The following is a 20,413-nucleotide window of genomic DNA, read 5'->3' as shown; positions in this document are numbered from 1 at the left end:
TAATTGTATATAGTTAGATAATGGAGATGAACACAGTTATCCATCAATGAGTAGACTTAAGGGAATGCATTTCCTCTGGTGTGGACCACCACCAGGCTGATGAGATGGATCAATGCATGATGGGGGAGAGGAGAAAAAAAAAAAGAAAAAAGGAGGAGTATGAGGGCGTTCTTGGGGGGATGGGGTGCCAGATTTCACTGTTGAGCAGAGACATCTGGAAGCATTTACGTATGCACTAACAGAGAGAGGCGCAAGCCCAGCAGTTACATCACTCACTGTTCCACACAATCCCCTGCCCCCACCAGACACACACACACACACACACACACACACACACACACACACAAAAACGGAACTGCACATGCAAAGAAAAACAAACATACATCAGCGTGAACAAATTGAACCGACGCTTATCATGGTATTTGGGTGTGGGCAAAAACATGCACTCATATAGATACAACCAACTGTCCAAACCCTAAAAGATACAGGAAGACTCATGTGGACAAGCCTACACACATGCACACATGCACACTTGTACACACACACACACACACACACACACACACACACACGCAATCACACCACCCCCCGGCCCCCGTAACCCAGTACGATTTCCTGCAAATTCCAAAGTCAGATCCCGGCTGGAACATTTCAACCCGCCTGCCACGTCAGTTTGCCTCCACCATCCTCCCCTCTTTCTCTTTGCTTTTTTCGCAAAAGTCGACCAACATAGAAAATGCTCCGTTTCCAGTCGGCGTTTGGACACACTGAGGCCACAGAAATGGAGTTCATCCTTAGCAGTGGTGCCTTTTACCGGGTCTTTTTTACTTTGCTGGAGTAATGATAAGATTGAGGCCTTGAGAAGAAGATCGAGCGGTGAGTAAAGCAAGTAGAATGCTGTTTGTACTTATAACCATTGTAGACAAATGTTTTATTCAGTTAAATCGGTCTTTTCAATTAAGTTTAAATCAAATCATCAGTGAAACTGGATCATTTGATTTTAGATCGCCTAAACGTTATTCATCGGTTCACTTAACGTTACTCCTAGAATGCAACATTTTAAAAGGTCTATAATACAAGTAAACTGTAGTGCAGAGTTTGCTGAGCGTACACATACTGTAGTTATTTAGCTAGGAGGGAAAGCAGTCCAACCGTGTCTGGATTTATCTGCTTGAATTGGTAGAAATGCAATGTTTTAAAGGTTAGATTTCTATTTGAAATAATAAATGCTTAATACGATTGAAAGTATTGTGGGTCCTGATTTATCACCCTTTTCTCTTTTGTGTTGTTGTGTCACTGGGGTAATGTTTGCTTTCTGTGTCCTCTGTCCTACTGTCCTAGGGCAGCGACCTGCAGCCGCAATGACCTCGGGGTCCTTCCTCCCACCAGAGTCCTCCTCACCCCCCCGCCTGCCCAGTGTTCAGACTACCTGTTCATCCGGTTACAGCTGAACAGTAGTCTGCACATTGGTTAGGCTGGGCTGGGACGCACACACCTCCAGCAACCTTTTGTGATGACACCAAATCTCCACTCGGGATGTTTATCCCAACAATGCCACATGCAGTATCTTCATCTTTATGTGTCATATCTTAGCTATCCATGTCCCCCATGACCACCATGTCCAGTGAAATACAGAGTCTGAAGAGAAATTCCTCTCACCTCCTCATCTTTGTACCAGGACAGGGACTCTGCAGTCAGGATGAACCAGTACTCCTTGGAGCCTCCCTTCATGATGCTGATATTGATGGTTAGCCAGCCTTTCCTGATCACCTGCACGGCGAGGAGACGATGTGGGAAAGAGAAAAAGGGTGGTAGGGAGAGAGGGGTGCCAGGAGGACGGAGGAAAACAGCTTTGTCAACCAGGCTTATGTGACATGAGGGCCTCATGAGTGTTAATGGGATGTGAGTGACTCTAATAAAATCTTACCAACTTACCTGCTAGGTCACTATAAATCTGGTTGTCTTTTACCTTTTTATCATAATATTATGTCTTAGTCAAATATATGCACTACAACAGAGAAGTATGGGTTGAATGGGAATCTTATGAATGAATAAGGAGAGACCAAAGGACTGTAATACATGCTAAGGAATACATCACGTGTCTAATATGGTTAAATGAATGCAATAGCATCAAATACTTTAGTTGAAAGTACTGAAAAGGGATGTTTTGCACACGATAATAAATCCTTAAACATACAAACAGGACCAGATGGTGTCCAGACTATTCTGACCCAGAGACAGAGACAAAGACCAAAGGTCGACGGTGGTATGTCAGTGTATGCGGGTCAGTAAAAGCTAGTGGAAAAAATAAAGCAGGGTTAGTCGGGTTAACTGGACTCGGATGTACAAATATTTAAGTTAAAGATGGATAGAATTGGAGTTCATAGACGGACATAAAATCAGGACAGCAAAGTGAAAATCTAAAGTGGAGAGATGGAGAGGGAGGAAATGCATCAGACTTGAGTGAATCACTCCAAGTGAAATAAGGACACATTTTAGAGGAGCCCTCTTAGCTGCTATGCCTCTTTATCTTTTTCTACATTTCAAGTGCATTCAATGTAGGAAATCACTGTCTGTAAAACGTGTATGCTCTTATTCAAAGTCAACCAAAGAGGTAACGTCCATTTCAAAGTCTGCTTTAGACCTCTCCAGATGATTGGAGTAAATTATGGAGGAAGAAAGGTTCATTAGTAGTAAGCGCCAACATTAACATGGGAGAGGAAGCACACATGCATAGAGGCTAAACTTGTAGATTGCCTTGGCAGGGAAATATCAAGGAGTTTTAAATCCCTTATATTAAATTCTTAAAGTCAGTTGGAAATGTTATAACCAAGTTGACATAAAGAAAGATGAAACAATGAGATGTCGGCATGTCACAGATGAGATGCTTCTCTGCTATTTGCATAAAAGCATTGTGCTATTAGAAATGTACAATCCATTTCTGTAAATTTAAGTGTTGTGAGTGGTTAATTAGAGATGTACGACTACATCTGAGATTAACTCCAAGGCTTCAAAGGAAAGAAATATGAATAATTTAGAAAGAAATGTGCTGATTTAAATCAGTCAAGATAGTCAGCAGGTTATGAAAATAAAGAGATCTTAATGTTTTGATTAAATGATTGGAAAACATCCTGAAGCCGTGTCCAGACACCACACAAAACAACTCACAGTTTTGATCAACTCTGAATATAGGAATAGTAATTATAGAGTTGGCGACAGATGGTCTTTTGGATATGTACGACTTTTGAGTAAGAAAATGTTTTAACATTAATTTAATCTATGAATGAAATCATTAGACATGCAAAGACAATTTCAAAGAATCAAAACTTTTACTGTGTTGCTGATTTTAATGGTTCCCCACTCCCTCCCTGTTTAGTCCCCAGTGTCGTTTAGGATGATTCTCACAAGGCAAACTTTTGAGTCACAATGCATGAGGCAGCAGCAGAGGTAACGCAAGGTCATGAGAACTGACGCCATTCCTCGGTCAGTGGTGGAAGATTTTCCTCATTCTCTTTGTTGTTGTTTTTTTTTTTTTTTTTTTAGATTACACAGCATTGCAAAGTGCCACAATATTTTGTGTGGGTGAAATTATTCACCTCTCGTTTGAAATATTTGGTGCAGAAAAGGTGAAATGTTAGTATCAACCCAAATGTGTTCAATAAATGACAATTACTGTCGTATTAAAATGAAACCAAGAATTACACAAGCAAACGTGCCATGTGTTACCGCAGAGTCAGTTCCAAATTACTGGTAACTGCCTGCTAATGCCATAATTGTAATGTATATCAATTTGGTCAGTCTGAAGACTCTACCTTCTCCTCGTGGACTTCTCCCAGTCCGACAAGCTGCAAAGGGGTAGAACAACTCATTATGGTGAGATATCAACTCCTGTATTTGCTGTTCTCTCACAGCATTTGGTCTTTTCCACCCTAACCATACTGGCTGACCTGTGCGTGATGGCCTCAGTCCTTCTGCATGGCCTACCCCTGCTGCCCCCCCCTGGCAGGATGCGGTTTAAATCTTTGGGGTACTTACCAGAATCTCACCCTGCAGTAATGGGAAGGGGGGCGGGGATGCAGTATACAACCAAAGCAAAAAGAAATGAGATGCAAGCAAGCAAAGATGAGGGAAAGATGAGAGAGGAGGATGAGGAAGAGAGGGGGAGAGGTAGAGGAGAGAAGAAGAATGAAAATTCAAGAAAAGGTGGAAAGAAGAGGGTGAAATAGTGGTTTGGACAGGTTTGGAAGGGGCAAAAACAGGAGGAAACAGAAAGTAATAATCCATGAGGAAACCAGAGAAGGAGAGAGAGAGAGACAGAGAGAGAGGGAGAGCAAGAGAGATACATGCAATTAGAATTACTTCACGTAAACCACAATTTGGTTATGTCATATCTGTTGCTCAGTTGAAAGGTGCAAGGTCCATGCACATTCTGAATTTCAATACAAAAGATGTGGGTTAATGGGAAGGTCAGTAAACAAAACAACATCATTCTGTGATTAATTGTTGCTTTGCTGTAGAACAACATGCCCGGGTTACATGCAACAGCAAATTAATTAACAGCCAAGGACACAAACGCTTGTTTCAGAAAAGCAGGAAAGCGGGGTCTTCTTCGAGCTCATTAAGGCCAATCTCCCCTCACTGAAACTGTAATCTCTGATGCCGATGAGCAGCATTACAATCACATTTCAGGATCTTACAAAAACACACATTGAAATGCAAACACGTTTAGCTAGATATCAGTTTGTATGAAACATTAAAAGGAGAAGGAGCTTTTAAAACATTGTGGACAAAGACATTGTGGATTAATTCAGTGCAATGTAAAGTGGGTTCAATAATGTACAGAGGAGGTTTTAACACCTTGATAGATGGCTATGAGCTAAATCCTTGTTGGAGTGAGATATCTTCACTTGGTTGACTAATAGGCTGGTAGTGGGAGACATCAGTCGATGGGAGATTAAATCTGGGATTGGTGAAAAGGCCGGACGTACCTGGTTGGGTATGGCCCTCTTCTTGTTTGCAGCTGTGTTCCTCTGCTGGGCACTGTCATAACACAGAGACGGACAGAAAAGACAATAAATATCGATGGCAACGCACCAAACACAACCTGCCTAAAATATACACAATAAATAATGATGTGTCACTTATATTATTTTCTATGTGTTTTTAAGCCTTTAGTCTCTTGTGTAAATGAACTGTCTGGTTTTAGTGATGCAAATGTATAACCCTTCACACATACATGAAGGTAGAAGTGGCGTATGAAGGAATTTGGACAACATGGAGGGTCAGACTGTCTCTCATACACACACACACACGCACACACACACACACACACACACACACACAACCCTACATCCTTTCTGTGAGCCCACCTGTTGTTGCCGAACCCTGGGGAGCTACCATCATCCAGCCTTCTGAAGTCAAGACTGAAAGTGATGTCATGAGAACCGTTAAACAGCTCTAGCTGACCTCAGATACATTACAGCAGTCTTGCCATGCAGAGTGCAGGCATGAAGTCTCACACACACGCAAACACACACGCACACACACACACACACACACACAGACGGGGGCTTGCTTTGTTACTCGGTCGACGGTACAACCCACACAAAGGAGGGGAGCTCCACTCAACCTCATGCTACTGTAACTATGGGACTATGTGAATTCAACCAAAACTCTTTGAAGTGTACACCCCCAAAAAAAAACAGTATTCAAGTGTTCATTCAATTGTGAAGCGAATTTTAAACAAACTTTCGAAATGACGCAAAGAAGAAATGCAAATTAAGAAAGTGCCCTGGTTTGATGATAAACAGGCTACAGTAGTTTGGCCTGAATTTGGCGCTATAGGCTACGTGTGCTGTAATCCGCCGGTAAACAGAGTAGAAGAAGAAGAAAAGGTTGCGAATTGGAAACAAAACAAGTTGCCTTGGCCATTTAACTTTCCACTAGAGAAAAATGAAGGTGGTCTTCAGGAATTTCTTTAAAATGGGGCATCTTTTTGTTTTTGTATTGCTCGCATTGGCCATATTCCATGCTGCTTCATGAAAAAAAGACAATAAAAATATATGTCCAGGAAAACACCAAAAGCAGAAACAGCTGATCAGTCATGTGAGTTTAATGTTTGCTACTTAAGAAATTATTCGTCAAAGGCCTTTCCATAACCGATTTAAGACAAGGCAAAAAGCACCTCCAGCGAACGTGAAAACCTTTTTGTGCAATTAAGGAAATGTTGTCGTTCCCTAAAGGCTTTTTTTTTTTTTTTTTTTTTTTTTTTTTAATACGATACTTCAAAATGCACGTAAAAATATGTGAATGTTAACATGGCAAGTGAGTGCTTTGCAATATGCAAATTAGTTTCCAGTGCACAAGAGCAGCTACAAGCAAATCCAGTGAAACGTCAACACTGCTCTGTCCATTAGTGCAGTAGGCATTCTTCAGCAGACAGGAAGCTCCTCCACCAAGAAATCGAGCATAATTCATTGACTTAGTTTGGAGAGCAGTGTGTTGCATGCAGGGTGGAGATGCGACCATGATCATTGTGGCATCCACCTCCCCCACTGGGAGACGCATGCTCGGATGAAGCTGGATCCATAATTGGCATGCTACATCACGCTAAGACTGCAGTTTACAACATGTGGCTAACAATAAGCAACACTTTGATTTAGTAGCAGTAATTCTGTTAACTTTCTGAAACAGCAGCAGGTTTACCGGGCTTTTCTTTTGTAAAAGTCCGGAGTCACAAGTGCACCTCAGACTACAGGGGACATGTAGTTAATGGGGATCACAGTGCCTGTGCCAAGACTGGCGTCACCCGCATCAAGCTGTCAGTTGGGCTAGAAAAGTTGGGGGGGGGGGGGGGTATGTACATACTTGGCAAAGCCTATGAAGTCCTCATGATTGGTGTTGATGTAGGACAGCTCAATGTCAATCAGCAGCAGAACCTTGATAAGAGGCAGAAAATCATGATTAGGATGGAGAGGTCTCAATTAAACACCATTTACAGAAGGCACAAATGAGTAAGTGAGTGGTTTCACTTCCGATACTTCACGCAGGCACAAAAACAACCCTGAGAGATTACATCTAAAGCCATATTTATACATGGCTTTGTAGTCAGACTGTTATTATTAATGCTGCAAATTGCAAATGTGGTGGAAGTGAGAATATGACTCTCTCAAAAGTTTCAGTTTATACACAAATTCACCTATGCCTCACTTCCTGCCTTTGAGAGCTGCACCAGAAACCTAAAACCCTCATTAGTCATGTTATTAATGGAGTTGGGCCTAATTCTGTTTCCAAGGGTTTTCCACCCTGACAAGAGTGACGTTCTGAAAATAACACTTGAAATCATTGAGTGATCTTTAATTTGAATTTCTGAGAACTGATGTGCTGTCACACATCTATCCCCAGATTTTGCTTTGCTGTTTCAGGGAAAGTGGTGCCAATCGTGGTAACACTGACTTACACTGTCTATTAAAACAAACCGAATGAAATCATAGAATAACTGATTCTCTGCTGTCAAATAATCACAACAATTGTTAAACAAAACAAGAAGTTGGAAAATATTTGTTTGAGGCATCTGTGGTTGTCTTGTTTGTTGATTTAAGTTTGCAATCCTTAAAGAAGTTTTGAGGCCTTAAGAAAACCTTGGTTGATGCAGTAAAATTCAACAAAAGCGTATCAAATGATCTCTATTTAAACTTATTATCCGCTATTGGTGCTTAATTTGAGTTCTGTGCACCAAACTGCAGCATGGATAACAGGACTGCAAACATAAACAAACATTTAATAATTTTGTTACTGTCTGCTGGCAAGCTAGCATCCAGGAATGGAAAGGCCATATTATATTTGTATTGTTCTCCATTTGACAAATGCTGAAGCAAAACATATCCGACGTCAGGGAGGGTCACACTATGCTCTATATTTTATCTGTATGCTGCAGCAGATGACGCAATGTTAATGGTTGATGTTCAGGGATCAGATGACCACTTCACCTTTTATTACATCGCCTTACATTATATTGGAGTACTTGCTAATTGTAGATGGTAAATTGTCTTTCTGTATTTATTCTACATGTGGAAAAGATAAGCATCAAAGCCCGACCGGAGCGCACTTTGCATCCTCGAGGGTCTATTTAATTAACATCTAAGCAACTCACCTGGTCCTTAGTCTTCCCTTCTCTCTCTCTGACGTGGGTCGTGACGATCCTCTCGGTCTCCTCTCTCAGTCTGGGATAGGAATTGAGCTGAAAGGCAACACAACACACAGCTGCAGCACTGAACAGAGACACACGCAAACACACACACACTTACATGTGAGCTAGAGCTTAGTAAGACTTACCAATAAGTATCAGAGAGAAACAGGAGTGAGAAGTGAGAATAAGTGGAGAACAAAGAAAAGGGAAAGAGGTAGTCAAGTGACATTTCAGTGTCACACACATCCAAACAACCACAAACCGACACAAACGTAAAAAACAGACTTTGAATACATAGTGATCGTCTGTTCTGAAAGCTGAAAAGGTTTTTTACTATCAGCCAGAGATGACGTCATGAATTAGGAATATATGTGGTAGTGCTTTTAGTTTGCCAATGGTTTAATCATGCAATTTATTTTATTTTTTTTAAATCAAAAGACTTCTTTTTAATTTTAAACAAACAGAGCAATGTTCAAATTTACAATACCTTCAAAGCAATCATCTCTAGCTGATGGAAAGTATAAATATTAGTGAAGAATGGATAGGAAGGGAAAGTGACAGAATGGGGAAAGGCAGAGGTAAACCCCAGAGACAGAGGGAAGGATGGCTGGATTACTCTCTCTCTGTGTGTGTGTGTGTGTGTGTGTGTGTGTGTGTGTGTGTGTGTGTGTGTGTGTGTGTGTGTGTGTGTGTGTGTGTGTGTGTGTGTGTGTGTGTGTGTGTGTGTGTGTGTGTGTGTGTGTGAATAATTTCATGATGTGCAGCGCCTTCCTCTGTCCACAAGATGGCAATGGAGCACCGTTGCTATGGAAACACTCCATTCAGACTGCCACTGCACCCACAAGCTATTAGTATCATCCCCCCCCCCCCAACTCACATCACTCCGCTGAGGTCAAATAGCTTGTGGTAGCTGGCTGATGGAAATTTTAAGGTGTGCTTAAAATCTCTGAAGTGAATTGCGTGTCAGTGCTCAATCTGAATCTCTGGTATGGAGGCGTCCACAGGTTGAATAGGAAAACAAATAGGGATGGGACAATACACACGGTCGAAGCAGTGGGCACTGATGGCAGGGATGGCGATGGGACTGATTTCACTGATGTGACCATTTTACTGGGATGACAATGACAGACATTTGTAGAGGAATTAGAGATGCACCGATTGCAATTTGCTTGGCCGAACTTTGAACTGCCGATTCTGATTTTCTTTCTTTTTAAGAACTATAATTTACAGCTATACAAACGTTTTTGTGACTTTTCTTTCATGGCTATTTTTCCAATTCAACTGTATGTTCATAATAATAAAACATTGATTATTAAACAACTTACACTTTCTCTGAAGCTGTACCAAGTCACAGGAGCTTCTCTCAATTTCAATCAAAACAAATCTAAAAGTTGTTTTAAATGTTTTTAAGGTTGTTCCCTAAAGACTTATTTTGGACTTGCACATTACAAGCTCGGTTTGCTCGTTTTGTCTTTTACACTCAAGCTGAAGAACTTCCAAACCGACGACATGATGTGTGTGTGCGTGTGTCAGAACTGTGTGTTGAAGCTGCCACTGTGTGAGCGACGTGCATGCTGGGTTTGTGTGTGCGGCTGTGACGTTACGGTCTGTAAATTTAAGCGGCTAAAATAATCGCATTCATAGTACTGACAAGACATTCAAGGGTCATGGCCGATCAGCTGACGACCAAACGGTTTCACACGGCGGCGGAACAATCGGTGCATCTCTAAGAAGAATGCCTTCTCGTTTCATGCCATCTTCCCAGCAGGTGTGTCCCTGGTTACCTTAACGGCACACTTCATGACGAGTGCGGTGAGCTCGGACACCACAAGGTCCACACATTTGAGGCTGGGCTCTTTGAGTTTGAGGATCTGCTTTTTGACTATCGCCTCGAAAGCCAGGTCGGGTGTGAAGAGCCCCGTTCTGAAAGGTCACGGGGTCAGATTTGCATGTTGTTGTGGTGGTAAAGAGAGAGAAAGGGATAGGCAGAAAATAAGGAAAGAGAAAAAGAGGACAGCCAGGAAAGAGAAAGAAGAAATAAAAAGAGGAGCGTTTGTTCAGTTAGTCATTTCTAGCTGGTGAGAGACAAATCAAGCATTGGAGAAGGACAAGCCACAGGTCTTTCACATCCTCTTCCCTGAGAAGCCAGTTCCTCTGAAACTACGTAAATATTGTAAAGATGGACATGTCAACTTCCAACTCAGGGTCAAATTACAGCTTAAGACCTTCCCCTTGTTTTGCTGGCTATGTGCACTGAGCCATGAGACCTGCAGCTTGTCCTGAAGAGACCAGAGATGCTCAGACAGTCCCTGAAAACATCTCATATCCACGACGACGACACGTCACCCGTCACAACACTCCACAACACGACAGCGCTGCCTGCACAAAGGGCTAATCGGGCTGTGCTGGGCCGAGGGCAAACCGCACAGAACATTTCCTTTTTTTAAAATACAAGAACTGAACTGATCTTTTTCCGGATATTGTAGTAAATCTGTTGGCTAATGTTCTGCGTCAGCGTACCCTCCGCCACACCCACGGTTGCCCCAGCCCCATGTCCCGGCCGGGTCGGGAGATGCTGGACACCTGCAGTACCTTATTGGAGCACTGCCTGACTGTGTTGATGAGCTCCTGAATGACCAGATCGATACATTTGAGACAGGGCGTTTTCAGCTTAACGATCTGCTTTTTCACGATGGCCTCAAACGCCAGGTCTGGAGTGAACAGCCCCGTTCTGAGGATGCACAGAGAGACAGAGGCACAGCGGCAGACCGATGGGACAGTTAACAGACATGTAGGTCAACAAAACAGATGAATACACACGTGATTAGGTGACTGAAGGGGATCTGAGGTTATGGAAAAAGAAACAGAAAATTCGTATGCTGACAGTCACAACAGGGAGGGAAAAGATAAAGTGCAAAAAAGATGTAAATGTAACAAAACAGACAACCACAAATGAGATATGACAGACAGGAAAGTATCAGGGAACAACATTATCGCAGCAGGGGACTTAGTTAAATGTTACACAAAACCTCATAATCACTGAATGCCTCAGCAGACAGAAACTGAAAACAAGTGGGTGGTGTTGCAGGGTGGAGATAAGGGAATTGGAAAAAACAGTAAATGACAGAAGAAACATGGAAATACATTTCACATCCAACATAAAAACACCTTTCTCTTTGAATTGGTACTGTTAGTCCGTGATGGCATGGCTTGATTATTCATTAGAGTAGACAGCTTTCATGAGGGGAAAGAAGTGAAGTATGCCGGTACAGCTGTATTATGTGTTGAAGCAGAGTACAGGTCTTTATTGAGAACTGTGGTTTTTTAATTCAGCTCCACTTGCCTGACACCATGGACGTTCTTGATTGCATGACTGATTTCTCGCCGTAACTCCTTCTCGTCGAACACAATCTGTGAGAAGTGGGGGAGAAAATGCAAGTGATGTTTTAACAAATATAACAAAACTTCAATCTTTGAGAAGACCAAACACCATGACAATAACAACAATGACAATAGTACTTATCATATCTCTACCATTCACGGAACACTAACCTTGACCAGTTCGAAGGGAAAGCGTTCATGGAAGAGGCGATTGATTTTGGCGCCACCCGACAGCTCGTTGGTGTCCACCTGGTCCCCAGAGCCCTCGATGCACTTCTCAAAGTCCACACCGAACTGCTGCACCATCCTGATGAGGGTCAAGCACAAACACGACACCGGTGTTAATGATCTCCTTGCAAGTACAGTTAAAGCCTTCCTGGAGACCCTCTGCAAACATTACTGTTCATTAAAGTTACTGTGAGGGACTTTTAACTGGTTATGAAACAGACTCAAAGTAATACTGATGCCTCTATATCACTTTTTTACCAAAGATTGGGTCGAGACCCACAGATAAATGTGCAGATCCCTAGGCGTTTACATCTACAGTACACCTTCGAGTCACATGAGGGCTCATCACTGTTTGTGTAGCTCTGATAATTGTAGCCTACTTATGACATTAAATCTAATATGAAAGGCTAGCATATATTCTTTTGGTTTTACTGATGAGGAAAAAAAACGAGAGCCTGTTAGCTCGACCTGAATGCATTTAATTGGTCTCATTCATTAATAGTGTCTATGTTTTCAAAATGTACCTTCATGAAACAAAGTTGTGATTTATTAAACAAATATTTAAAAAAATGTATTATCATTATTATTCAAGAAAACATTATGTGATGTGGAAATGGCAATAATAATAGTCAGGAACGTTCATTTCCGCAAACATTTCGCTCTTCTTGCAATTTTTAAATAAGATCATTGTTGAATTGCTGTGGTTGGTCATTTTTAAAAAGTGGGTCCCCAGAAACAAAATAAACATTAAATACATTCCTTTGTTTTAGCTTCATTAGGAGACTAGTCAGCAAGTTATGCAGCGTGAATAATGTTAACATCAATATTCAGATGCACTCACTGCAACAAGGCCTTGGTCTTGCGCGTTGGGTCATCTGGACGGAAGTTCTTGAACTCCTCCACCTCCTTCTCCAGCGAGAGGAGCTGACTCTGCAGCTTACTGCGCAGACCAGGAAGAGTGTCCCTGATGTGGTTGGTCAATTGCTAGAGACAGACAGAGGTAGTGCTGTTGTTTTAGAGAATCAATGGCATGTCAGGGAGGGAAATTACATTTTACAATTTAAAAACAAACGATTGACAGCAGACCTGGTTGAGTGCCTTTTGTAGATGCGGTGTTCCCATTCGCTCTGCCAGATGTCTGTAGCCAGGATGGGACAGGAAGAACTTCCTCTCTGCAGCCATAGCAGCGCGAATGTCCTTCTTCCCATCGATGTCTTTCTGACTGCGGTTCACCACACCAATGTAGCCTGCACACAAATAACAAAATGAGTCACTCTAGAACAAAAAAGCAAATTCTGTGAATGTGTTTTTGTGTGCATAGTCCTCACCTCTACGTAGTGGCAGGAGTTTATTTTCTAGGATGTCCTTTGCATCCGTCCCTTCATCCATCAGGTCCAGTTTTGTTATGACACCAATGGTACGCAGACCTGCACAACATTAGGGGTGAAACCACATCAGTTCAAACAGCTGTATTACCTCATCATCTCGTCTTCTTCTACATGTCTTACAGGATAATACAGAAGAAAACGACTGATACAGAATAATTATATCCGTGTCTTTGTACTTTTCTAGGGCTTGTTTAAAAAAATAAAAAAAACAGCTAAAATGAATTAGCAGATACAGAAATATGGACGAAATAGTTGTAGCAGATTTAATAAGAGGTAATGGATATATGCAAAGTTTAATGTTATTTTTCTGTTTTATGGGATTTACATAAGAAAACTGTCAGGGTTGTATGCCTCCGCCAACCAGTCAAGTTGCAGTGTATACACATGTCCAACATGTCATCACTTCATCATTCCCTCTAATTAGACATTTGGGTGAAATTGTCAAAATTACCATATGGTTTTTTTGAGTTATGGCCGAAAACGTGTTTTGTGAAGTCACAGTGACTTTCAACAACAAAATTCTAATCGTGTCAACCTTGAGATCCAAGTGAATGTTTTTTGACAGATTTAATGAAATCCCCTCCAGGTGTTCTTGAGATATTGCTTTCATGAGAATGGGATGGACGGAAAGTTAAAAAGGGACCTTGATTTGTAAACCACCAAAAAATCTAATCTGTTCGTCCTTGAGTCGGAGTGGACTTCTGTGTCTAATTTGAAGAAACTCCCTCCAGGCGCTCGTGAAAATACCAGGATGCACGCAACAAGCCAGAAACACAATTCTTCAGAACATTGTGTTGCATTGTGGTCGTAGGCCTGCTCGTTGACCTCTGAACTACTAGACAGCTACAGACTTACCCTGTGGGTCCACCTCCTTGGCGATCTTCAGAGCGTCAGAGTTGGCCAGGTCAGTGTTGGCAGGGGTCACGGCCAGGATCAGACAGCTTTCCTTGGTGATGAACTGCATCAGCATTTCTCTGATCTGGTGCTCTATGTCTACAGGCTGGTCTCCCACGGCAACCTTAGTCATTCCCGGAAGGTCGATCAAGGTCAGGTTCAGCACTGAGCCACATGGACACAAGTAATAAAAATGAGAATTGCAAATAAGACGCTTTTCCATCAGCTGAGGTGACACCTATCTACACTTATCGTCATACGTTCAAGTAATATGATTACATGTCCATTCCTTTTCTTAACAAAGCAACTTGATACTTGAATGAAACCCCAGGTAATGAGGGATGTTAGTCAAACTAGTATTTGATTATTCAAAAGCTTCCTCAATAAAAAGGGCCATCTCAACGTCGAGTAAACACACATCTCATTCATAGTGTTGTTTGTATGTTATTTTATATTGCAAGATAAATACAGTCTTGTGTTTTTTATGCATGTGTCATCTTAACTTTCCTCCCTTTTCATACAAACATCCAGCAGACATCTACACCATCTGCCTCAATCTAACATTTTAATGGGTGTCTGTGGTTGTAAGGGAAGCTTTCATCTTGTGTATGTGACATTTTGAGTAGGCAGACATTTGTTGTTGTAAACCTCTCTCTAATTAGTTTCTTTTACTTCATAAAAACATGAACGCCCTCTGAGGTTTTATTACTTACAAAGTGTTACATTCACTGAAAGATTTAAACATGAAATTGTCAAATTTGATGGTGAATTTCCCTCAACGGCTCCAACAAGATAAATAGAATAGTTCATTCAGTGATGGAGTAAGTAAGGTATAAGTAATACTAGAGAAATGACTTATGGATAAAATAACCAGATGTGAATGTCTGTTTGGTTGGCTCATCAAGTTAATTGAATATCTGACACATCAAATACTTCACTATTCTGATTTGATACAATCCCATTATTATTAATACAACCAGAGATATTACCACGGTATTAACAGTATGGAAAAATCTGGTGGATTGGTTGGTTGACAAATTCTTCTCACAGTATATCTCGTCATAACATACAGATGTACTTAACATTAGAGCAAACAGTGTTAACAGTACGTGTGTTTTCAATTAGACTTGAGTCGATTACCGTTTGGGGAGTAGACCCTCAGGTTTATTGGGATGGGAGAGATGCCTTTGTTGGATCCTGTTATCCTGTCGGTCTCCGCCTCAATTTCCGACCGCACTTCATCAAAATCCACAAACTTCTTCCCTTTGCAGTGCAGGAATTCAGCATATTCTAGACACAGGGGCAACATGACGTACACAAGGGGGGAGAGGGTGGAGGGAGAGAAAAGGACAGAAAAGGGAAGAGAGAGAAAGCAGAGAATATTGAATTAAAGAGATGGAGGCAGCAAATAGCAGACAGTGAGCTTAGCTTGAGGCGCTGTGACAGAGAGGCCATGTGCAGGGCAGCGATGAAAGGAGACGGGGATGTGTCTGTGCGCAGGACTGGAACACTCACCTGCTTTATTGTTGACCAGCTGCAGAATGAGAGGTCTACGGGTAACAATGCCATTTCCACGTGGTAGAAAGTCCCTGAGGGAGACAGACAGAAGAAACATAAACACAGAGTAGCAAGGATGAAAAGGGAACGGAAATCAAACAGGAGGGGGGGGGATGGGGGCGCGTTGGCTCAAACAGGGGGTGTTTCAGGATGGAGAGAGACAGAGCGACAGAGAGAGAGAGAGAGAGAGAGAGAGAGAGAGAGAGAAGGAACGCTCCATTATTCATTATACTCAATGTCCATTCCGTCGCAGCGTGGCTGCTGGTAAATTGATCGACGCAGGAGTATTTCACGCCTCCAACTTGTCTCACAGCAAATCAAATGTGACAAAGTCATTTTCTCTCATCATTAGGGGCTTAAGAGATCAATTAATTCACACCCACTCTCACTGTTATGGAGAAAAATCCACCCTAAAGCAGAATTCCCAATGGCTATATCTACAAAATTCTACACTTCAGTTGACTCGTTAGTAAATCTCACCTTATGCCGAAACTAAACAGACTGTAATTATAATATCATCTAAGGACAAAACCTAGAGCTGCGACACAGACGGTGAATAATGGAACAACTTCTCCAGCACTACAGCAGCGTCCGTGGTGATTGTACTGCGATACCAACACGTTTTGACATTCAAATGAGACTCGTTCAATGCAATATCACAAACATAACGTACCGGATCACAGACTCAGAATGCGTCTACATTTAGCCAGTCAAATTTGTTGTCATAAACTTGGATTTATGTTAATTATGTCAGACGGTGACGCGATCATAAAGTCCGGATTTTGACTGTGCTGGTGAACACAAAAGTATTGATGGGCCGCGTTCAATAACTACCTTATACTCGTTGAGTTGTCCGACAACAAAAAGAAAAATAATATGTTATTGAGAACAACTATATTTTAAATTTGGCTGCATTAAAAACACAGTAAAGGGAAACCAGAGAAAACAGGAGGACAGTGAACAGACGCGTAACCGTCTGTCTTTCTGTTCTCCATCTTTTTCTGTTATCACACATTGAAGCGTCAATATAGCCGATCATACAGCACAGCTGTTGTCATTGACCTGTATTTATGATGATTTTGTCAGACGACGTCCCGACCATGAAACGATGATTTGGTCAGCTGGGCTGTCTGTCAAACTCTCTACCAGATGTTGGCAGTGATGAGCAAGTTTTGCTGTTTGCCAACTGAAAAGAGGGCGAAGGAGAAGAGATTTAGCAGATTTTTATGACGTTCCGGTGCGCTTATTAAAACGACCTGGAGACACCAATTTCCAATTTGGGGAGAATGTTATCTATGTTTGTAAAAACTTAATCTGATCAAAATCATTGGAAAAGCTATATATATATAAATTCAGTTTTAGGGTGGATTTAACCTTCGTGGGTGAGATTTTGTAATGTGGTGTTTTTATTGCTTGATATACTTGTTACCTGCTGCTCAATTTACTGCCTATTTAAAGAACAAGAAGGACCCGTGTTTTCAGCTGGCCTCTGCTTTTGTCTGAGCCCTGGCTGTGTCAATACTCGATATATCACGAGTATTGACACAGCCATAACGCCTTAACCGCACTCGCCTCGGCCCTGGGACTTAACATTGTCTTTCTATATGCACATTCTTAACTAGGAACCTGCATCATGTTACTTACAGTGCCTTGCAAAGCCATTCAGCCCCATTATTGTTTTTCTTATTTTGTTGCATTACAACCTGGAATATAACTACATTTTTATTTAGATTTTGTTTGGGGGGGATAGGGGGTGATTGAATGCTTTTGCAAGGCCCTGTAATAAACACAAAGTAATGCATTGCTCAATGAATGGAATGACAGTTAACAAACATAGGCAAATGCTCTTCGTGCAACAGCGCATTATTGAGACACTAACCTGCTAGGAAACAATAATAAGAATGTTCTCACTATTGGCTCTTCTGATCCCCTTAACGTGACAGGGTACCTAAAGAATTTGAAGCTCCTCCACCCAGTTGTCTGTTCTCCCCTCTGCTGCTCTACAAACACACAACATCTGGTGGTAATCACCAGCTCCCATCCTGGAAACACCATAGCAGAGCATGTCACTAAACCACATTCTCCGTTCCCTCCCTTCTTTCAGACCTACAGGCATGAGAGGACTATGGTGGTGCTCAGCCTGCCTGGTGACTTTGTACTGTTAGCAATGTGTCAGCCACGGGACAGGAGGAAAAGAGAGTAGCTGCCATGCTACATAGTGACTGCTTTTCTCAGGCTATAGTGTTGTGGTGAAACAGTGGGGAACATTCTGGATGTTCCTTACATCAGCAAAAATCCACAGGTCTGTGGTTCAGCACCGGTGCTGTGTCATGCAAATAATGTGGAGCATGCAGGCATTTGTTCTCACGGTAGACAGTATAGAAAGCCCTGGATGAGGAATGGCAGCGAGGGAGACAGAGATAAAGAACAACGAGGCTATCGACTGAGAGAGAGGATAAAATTAACAGACTGGACATGAAGAATGGCGGAAAGATGCAGCCAAGAGGTCACAGCATGAAGGACCTCCTCAGGAAACTGTTAATGTACTGATGTATATCTCCAGTTACAGGAAACTTTCACTGGATTTTCAGCAGTCAAACACTCTCTCGTTGGCTCAACAGGTGGTGTCAAATAAAATTTACGTGCACATACACACAAAGAAGTCGTTTGTCCACAACTGAGAAGACACACCCCAAGTGCAGAATTGAACCAGTCAATCTTCATAGACAGAATTGGATAAACGGCATATTGAAAAGAAGCAAGAGGCCAGGATTCCATTATTGATGCGCTGTAAATGATAGACGAGGCTGAGCAGATTGTGTATCGTTTCATGCATTATGGATGGCCAAGCAAAGAGCATCAGTCTTGTGAGCCTCCCTGCCTCCCTCCATGACAAGAGAAAGCATAAGCAGGAGAGAGTAGGGCAGGGAGAGATCGGGAGAGCCAACTCCCCCCCTCCCCCTGCCTGCAGGCCCTTACAGCCCCGGACTCTTACAAACAGGCAGAGCAACTCTGAGGAGCTGTAGTCCACAGCAGATCCTCCTTATCCTCAAGCCTACAGGGCTCCATTTCAAACATGGAAGCTGGTGTGTGAAACTCTTGAGTACACAAAAACGTGGTTGTGGTTTGGTGGGATTTATCGCATGGGTTTCTGGTGTGGCAACGCACGTGTAATTATGGCTACCCGCATTTAGGCACCACAGTCCATCACTGTGGGTAACCAGGAAGCCTCACTTGGCAGCCAATCCTTTACAAACACTACCAAAATCCAACTGCTTCTTCCTCACAGGGATGTCCACTGTGCTTCACAGAAGCATCTACAAACTTCAAATACTGTATATATCCATGCCGACGCATAAATCGAGAAATACATACAACGGCAACAGCCATCAAGTAGGTTTTAATGATGCCAACAAGATCAGATTCTGCCACATTGAATTATTTATGGAAGACAAACACTGTTATGATAATAAAGATCTAGTACAGCATTAAAGGACAACTGTTACAATGCTTTAAAAACTCCTGGTTTCTCAGTGAACTACTTGCCACAGATCTGATTACAACCTCCTCCACCCTGACCAGCCTGCTGTGATAGATATGACGTCTGTACTCCCTACTGAGGCAATGACAACACAGCACAGCCAAAAATGGTGACACGGCTCTAATAATAAGGCCTATCTCTGAACTGAGGGTGAATTATGATCTAACGCATGACGCATGCATCAAACAAACAAAAGCCAGTAAATAAATAACACTGCAAGGTTAAATAAGAACGTTTTTGCATATACTGACTGTTTGTCAGTAAGCCACGCCAGTGAAGCAGCATGAACAATATCAGGGACATGGCGCTGACATGCCTGAATGGAATGCACCCATTATTATGGTTATTAAACACGCATGGGTCTGTCATGAGAAAGCTGTATAAGGTCTCAAACGCTCAGGCTAAATGATTGTTATCATAATGTAACTGATTTCAGAGTATTAAATGTATCGAGGGTATGTTCAATGTGCCATAAAAAAGGTCCATCATTAGGTTACCTCGATGCATACCTTAACAACGTAACAACAGACAAACACACGTGCTACCAAAAGACAGAAACAAAATACATGGGGCTGTTGAGCCAGAGTGATTTGATTAGCTTCTTCCCAGCAAAGTAGGCAGACCAGCCAGCCAATGTGTACTGGTCTCCACTACACTTGGAGGGAATACAGGCCCAAATCACATCAACAAGACGGGAAAAGCAGCACAGCGAGCGATCTCACATCCACCTGAAATCAGGACTAGGACAACTGAAAGACAGTAACTAAACATGGTCTAGCTACAATTTCCCCAAATCCATCTGAGCCTGACATCAGCATGGAGCTCCGGCAGGAGAAAGAAATCTGGGGTGCCTTTTATGCTCTAGCGCTAAGTGACTCGGTTTCTATTGTTGATGGTGACGTAGAAAGAGAAAAAGGAATTGTTTTCTGGGCCTGGGGACACACAATATGCAACTCACCAAAGAAAAAGGAAACCATAGAGAAGCCAGTATTACTTGCAGTACCAGCAGTTCAGTGCTCATGGTTAAAGACTGTTGTCACCACAGAGCCTTTGCAAATCAATTATCCTACAGCACTAAAAACAATCATAGTTTTGTGCAACAAATGCCTGTACATGGTGTTTGGATTAGGTAATGGCCGCTCCTGAGCTCAAACAAGCCCTTAGATCAACAATGAATCACCTCTGCATTAACACACCCGTTACTATGGTGATATGCAGCTTCCAGGTTCAAGTAAG

At 42.1% G+C, this 20,413-nt stretch overlaps 1 protein-coding gene across 1 annotated transcript in view; it reads right to left on the bottom strand.

Annotated features, from left to right (window-relative positions):
* dnm2a (dynamin 2a) overlaps positions 1-20,413 on the bottom strand; it is a 28,485-nt gene that overhangs the window by 5,896 nt on the left and 2,176 nt on the right. Inside the window, 14 exon segments of the mRNA XM_054607978.1 lie at positions 1,660-1,770; positions 3,813-3,845; positions 4,989-5,040; positions 6,868-6,938; positions 8,153-8,239; positions 10,781-10,919; positions 11,532-11,599; positions 11,741-11,876; positions 12,639-12,781; positions 12,884-13,044; positions 13,126-13,224; positions 14,041-14,244; positions 15,220-15,369; positions 15,595-15,668. Coding sequence (XP_054463953.1) covers positions 1,660-1,770; positions 3,813-3,845; positions 4,989-5,040; positions 6,868-6,938; positions 8,153-8,239; positions 10,781-10,919; positions 11,532-11,599; positions 11,741-11,876; positions 12,639-12,781; positions 12,884-13,044; positions 13,126-13,224; positions 14,041-14,244; positions 15,220-15,369; positions 15,595-15,668 — 1,528 coding nt within the window.

Source organism: Anoplopoma fimbria, chromosome 11, assembly GCF_027596085.1.
Source record: "Anoplopoma fimbria isolate UVic2021 breed Golden Eagle Sablefish chromosome 11, Afim_UVic_2022, whole genome shotgun sequence".
Lineage (NCBI taxonomy): Eukaryota > Metazoa > Chordata > Actinopteri > Perciformes > Anoplopomatidae > Anoplopoma > Anoplopoma fimbria.
This window is presented reverse-complemented; position numbering and strand designations above follow the sequence as displayed.